This window comes from Daktulosphaira vitifoliae, unplaced genomic scaffold (genome assembly GCF_025091365.1).
Source record: "Daktulosphaira vitifoliae isolate Bord-2020 unplaced genomic scaffold, ASM2509136v1 Scaffold_1, whole genome shotgun sequence".
NCBI classification, from domain to species: domain Eukaryota; kingdom Metazoa; phylum Arthropoda; class Insecta; order Hemiptera; family Phylloxeridae; genus Daktulosphaira; species Daktulosphaira vitifoliae.
The window spans coordinates 74,824,661-74,830,519 of NW_026099572.1; the positions used below are offsets into that span (position 1 = coordinate 74,824,661).

The 5,859-nt window shown below is 32.7% G+C and overlaps 1 protein-coding gene across 6 annotated transcripts in view; it reads left to right on the forward strand.

Annotated features, from left to right (window-relative positions):
* Positions 1-1,767, forward strand: part of LOC126901965 (uncharacterized) — a 6,833-nt gene extending 5,066 nt beyond the window's left edge. For all 6 annotated transcript variants that reach the window (XM_050678953.1, XM_050678988.1, XM_050678971.1 and 3 more), the window contains 4 exons: positions 218-333; positions 403-573; positions 702-1,298; positions 1,358-1,767. In XM_050678953.1, the coding sequence (XP_050534910.1) occupies positions 218-333; positions 403-573; positions 702-1,298; positions 1,358-1,618 (1,145 nt within the window). In that variant the 3' untranslated portion in view covers positions 1,619-1,767. The remainder of the gene's footprint in view (positions 1-217; positions 334-402; positions 574-701; positions 1,299-1,357) is intronic.
* The last annotated feature ends 4,092 nt before the right edge of the window (positions 1,768-5,859 follow it).

The window sequence follows — 5,859 nt, forward strand, 5'->3', positions numbered from 1 at the left end:
TGATTATAATATAATTGTGGTAAAATTTATTTGAAATAATAAACGGTTAAATTTAATTGAAATTGAGTTAAAATATGAAATATAATTTGCTTAGAACTTTGTTCTATATTACTTTTAATTTATTTTATTACGAACAAATTATAATACAATACAAAAAAAAAAAAAACTTATTTTCCAATGAGTCTTAAATATTTTAAAATGTATTAATTATTTATAGGACTTAGAAAATTTAGAAAACAAGCTACTATTGAAGAAAAAATACAGAAATCCGTTTCAATGGCAGATGTTGTAGCTGCAGCTGCTGAGCCTGATGAACTTGATGATATTGATAAGGTACAATTAAAAATTAACAATTGTTGGTAAATAGTAGATGTTTCAACGAGCAATTTTGTTTTTAATTAGGTGAGAGATGATTTACAGTCTGCTAAACAAATGCTTGCATTGGAATTGCGTAGCAAAGAAGCACTTGAACGGGAAAACAAAAGACTTTTAGCTAGAGTTGCGAACTTACAAGAAGAACTTCAAGATAAACCATCGGGACATGAAACAACTAGATCCGACAAAGACCAACAGGTACTTAATTTATTTTCATTTGTTGTGTAAAAGTAATTTTTATGTATTAAACACAAATAGTATCTAATAATTTTTTATTTTGTGTAAAAAACTAGATTATTTTAATATTATGTTTTTGTATGCTATAGTTGATAAACAAGTTAAAAGAAGAAGCGTCGGAAGCTGACCGTATCGTTAAGGATATGGAACAAAAATATCATATTACAGCTGAAGAACTAGATAGTACTCGAAGGAAATTAGAAAGCGCTTGGCTCAGAAATCAACAGTTGGAAATGGAGTTGAAAGCTGCGTTAGCGGGTCGTGTAATATCAGCTCAACCAGTGCCTCGACAAATGTCCATGAAAAAACTGTCGGTCGCTCCATCGGTTGACCATTTGTCTGAAGAGGAAGAAGAAGAAGATGAAGATGATGACGACAGTTCAGAAGATGATTCAAGCGGTTCGCAAGAGATGGATGACGCAAGGAGAACGGCAAGAGAGCTCAAACTTTTACAAGTTAAGGTGAAATCTTTAAGAGATAAACAGGTATCGGCTGTGAAGGAACGCAAAATGCTCAAACAGGAATTGACTAAGAAGCAAAAAGAGCTTAAAGCTGAGAAAAAAAAGTACAAAGTATTACAAAAAGAAGTTGATAAAATGGCAAAATTAATGAGAGAAACTGGCGAAGAAGATGAAGACGAAGAAGAAGAGGAAACTGAGGAACAGGAAGAAGAAGAATCAGAAGAAGTAAGTACATTATAATGATTTTTATAAAGACAAATAATTTTCATAGCTATATATTTTAGGAGACTGAGACAGAAAGTGACGACAGTGATGACGATACTCAGAGTGAAGGTGAAGCTCCTGAGTCGGCCTCTCCGGAAGAGAAAAAAGATAATTTAAATCGCAGGTCAAAGTATTACGAAGGTAGACTAGCCTCATTGAAAAAAGGAAACTACTTGCTTAAGGCAAACGTAGAGAGGCTACAAGATGATGTCAATAAGCAAAAGGAGATGTCTCTAGTTTTGCAAGAAGATTTGAATTCCGTGTTAACTGAACTAGGGTAAACGTGCTCACTCCCTTAATTTTTTTATACTATTGTTTATTGTTTTTATGTTGTACTGACGTGATAAATTATTACCAAATTTTTCGTCAATATATAAAAAAATTATATGATTATTTAATTATGTCAAATAAATGTGCAATTTTAATCGCATCCAGTCGAGTTTTCTTTATGAAAATTAAGAATTAAACGCTTTTTATTTCATAATGTCGTGAGGATATTTTTGGAACCGATGAACATTCATACAGTGTCATTAGGATTATTAAAGTAAAATTTGTTCAGTGGAACAGTACTTATAACTTAACAACAATAAATTATACTTTAACAATATTCAATGAAAAATGAGTTGATGAAAGTAAAAACCATATTTATCACAAAATGTAAATTTTACAGAAGATATTAAATTTTTGGGTTTTTGTAAACTTTTAATATTACTGAAATTAAATTTTGTTAAAAATACTCATAGTAGGAATTGTTTCTGAAGTTTTAAAAATTAATTAGACATAATTATTAAAGAAAAAAGGCGGTTGACCGTGTGTTTTAACAATACAGAGTTTTCGGATTTTTCTTAGCTTAGAAAAGCTCATTTAAAAATAGTTTAAGTTGGGAAAATTAATGACAATCATGTATTAACAGTTAATTTTCCAGCTAATATTTACTCATATAAATAATTTTGCACATTTATTATACAGAATTTTTTATGAATTAAAAAACGTTATAAGAATACGCAAGGTTATTGTTTAACTTATCTAATTATAGAAAAAAATGAGACGTAATATTTTTTTTTTGTAATTAATTTATGGAATAAAAAAAACAGTCACAATATTTTGGACATATGTGATTTTTAAAATATTTTATAAACACAAAAGGAATATAAGTATGATAATTATGATGTTTACATGCTTTTATAACAATAGAACAACAAAAAAAAATTTTTTTGTTAAAAGTGAGACAAGTGACGTTTTTACAATCACCGATTCAAATAATATATCAGTTTACCCTATTGAATTTATTGGACAAATAGCATTAATTCGTGTGTACGGATGTTAATTATATATTTGTATTATGTATCTTGTACGTGATTGGTTATGTGATATATTATATATGTATTATTAAGTCACATAACTCACGATGGTTGTTAAATTAATTATTGTATCTAAATAAATTGTTATTTTATGTTGATGTTCAATTTAGTTTTTGAGTTGTACGATAATTTTGCTTTCCATTGAATTTTTCGTTAAATTTATTGTATTTAATTTTACCAGTTGTACTTGACTGATAGCAGTCAGTAGACTGTATTACAATTTACTCTCCCCTAGAAGTAAATAGTTATAGTTGAACTTTTCGGCGTGGCTGCAACGTCAAGTGTTGGGTTATATGCACATAATGTATACAGCAAAACACAACTGCTCTAGGGACGAAGATGGCGTGTTTTTATTGCTGGGAGCACTTGATAAACCACTTTCCCACAGTGTAAACAACGGGTTGGTTTTATCTACATGCTGTGTAACTACCACCAATACAAACGCAGTCACTAGCGCGCGTAGTCGGAGGCGGTGGCGCGACAGCGGAGTCGGTAGTTTTGGTCTCGAGGGAGTAGCGGCGGCGTTCCTGAGCAGCGCCAGATGCTGCACAATGTACGACGGTCTCTCCGCGGGGTTCGAAAAATCAAACACCACATTTTTAATACGCATAATGGTATTTTTGTGATGTGCAAGTCTAAAATGTCAAGCGTGAGAAGTATGGCACAGACGTGGTCGCGTGCGCACGTAAATGGGTGCCGCCGACGTAAACGATACCTCGGAGACCGCACACTACACTTAATAACGAGCTTTGCACGATAATGAACAATGTGACGACCGTGCGAAAACACAAACGCCGCTCCAACGTTGATTGTCGCGCCTCGTACCTGAACGACGAACGCACTGCAATCGCACTGCGAAAATTTGTCATAGCCCCCGCCCCCGTTCTGCCGGCCGAATTCGCCGGCTCAAAGTTTTAATTAACGTTGCCGAGACACGCCGCTGCCTGACTTTTTAACGGCAACAGCTACGTATGCGAAAGTTAACTGTAATTTATTGAGGTACGAGATTGAACAGAACTGCGAGCGCCGGTCGTTTATAACACGACAAAACTATTGCACGGAAACGAATTTACCGCCCCTCGGTCTCGACACTTGCAACTTAGTTTTCTCCACTCGTTCGTGTACCGCCCCTCTCTCTTTTCCAAACTATTTACGGCGTACGCGGACATAAATATGCCGGCACCCCGCGAGACAAAGATAAACCGACCCCGGCCGTGTTTACATAAGTAATTATGATCAAAAACGGCGAGAAGTTTTGCTTCCTTAGCAGCACCAGACCTTAATTTGTCTTGTACATACATAACAATATTACAACGCGTGTTTTATTTGTGCGCCAACTTCCGAGGAACAGGTCAACAAAATGAGTTTGTTTTCGCCGTCACGTGTATGTTACGTTCGCGAGAACAAACGTTTAAAAAACTGCGAATTTATGCAAATTTAATCGCATCTAGAAGTTGATTATTTACCGTGTACTGGTTAGTTACAGGTGCGGCACTTATGGTTTAAAATAAAATTATTTTTTAATTAACCGTGCGTACCAAACAACTACTTAATTTGTTTAACCCTCGTGCCCAGCAGAAAGTGCGTACGTTTATTTTACTACTCTTACAGTGACTAAACCGCCGAATAAGTGTTCAGGTGTTATTCTAGTTAAATTCAATTACTTTATCACGATCAAATTTTAATTAACTTGAGAATAAAAACTGCTATTATTGCTGTCAGTTCTGTAAATTAAACCGATGTGAAATCACTCTTTAATGTTCTTATGGCTTCTATAAAGTCTTATCTCTCGTGTACATTAAAAATTAATTAATTAGTATATGCATTTAACTCTCCCCTCGTTGTATTATTCGACTGTATTTTATATCAATTACTGTAAAAGGCTTAACTGTGGGACGTGATACTTTTGCGCTATACGTCATACATCGGCAGACAAGAATATTTTACTTGTGTTCCGATGGAAAATCGAACATTTTATTATTGTTATGCGTCGAACGTGACAGATGTGGTTGCCTCAGTTATATCAACACAGTCATCGCAATGTTTGCGTAGGAGTTTGCTAAAGGCGTTAATAATTTCGAATTTTGTCAATAATAAGTTTCCTACCACATCGAAAATAAACCCAAGTAAACATATATGAAGAATTACGTGTAATTTTAAAATAGTCATTTTACAAACAAATTGTTTGAAGTTACTTTAGACACAAATCAGTATTATAAAATAATGTTTTTGATTTGATGATTAAATTGTTATCATATATGACATAACATTACTATGGTAATACTTTATGATAATTTTTGTAATTCATATCTTAGTTATTTATTTTACAGGTATTATTCACAATTATATTTATATATATATATATATTTGTTTTTAATCATGTTTACCTAGAATTTGAATCAGTGTCGCTTAATCCATTATAACTTTTTAAATACAAAATCTACAGAAAATAGTGAATAACGTGATCATTACTAATTGTCAGTAAATATTTTTTCCGTGTAATTTTATTATAATTTTAACAACACTTTTTAAGTGATTATTACTTGTAGTTACCTTAGCATTACCGAAAAAATGTATTTAGTATTTAGGCATAGAAATCGGCGTCTTATCTTGAACTTTAAAACATATAAAGGGTCTATGGTTTCGAGCAGATCTCGGAGCTTTATGCATTTATAAGTTTATTTTAGGCATCCCGAGTACATAAATCATAAATAAATATTCACGATAGTTTTTCCTAATACTAAATAGTGTATATTAATTAGAAATTTATTCTTGGGGATCATTCCTCAAGAACAAAAAATATTCCCGTTTAACTGTAAACACTTATGATGATTTTTCGCAGAGAAATATTTATTAGAAATAGTTCCAAAAATGTTTATATATAAAGACTAAATTACATGTTTAAGTCCAGAGGCTTCTGAAGAACACAATGTTTCGTTGTAATATTTCTGCAATTTTATTTTCAAGTGGAATGTTTTTCTTATCAAATTGTAATAATATGTAATTTTTTTAGTATGAGTTCAATTTAACCAAGTCGAACGACATTTGGTTCAAACTTTAAAGATAATGCAAAATCAATTATTATCGGACGGGCCGTTTGCAACTAGTCAGTGATCCACCTGCCATTGTAATCTCATGGGCTTCCGCGGGACGTGTGTGCG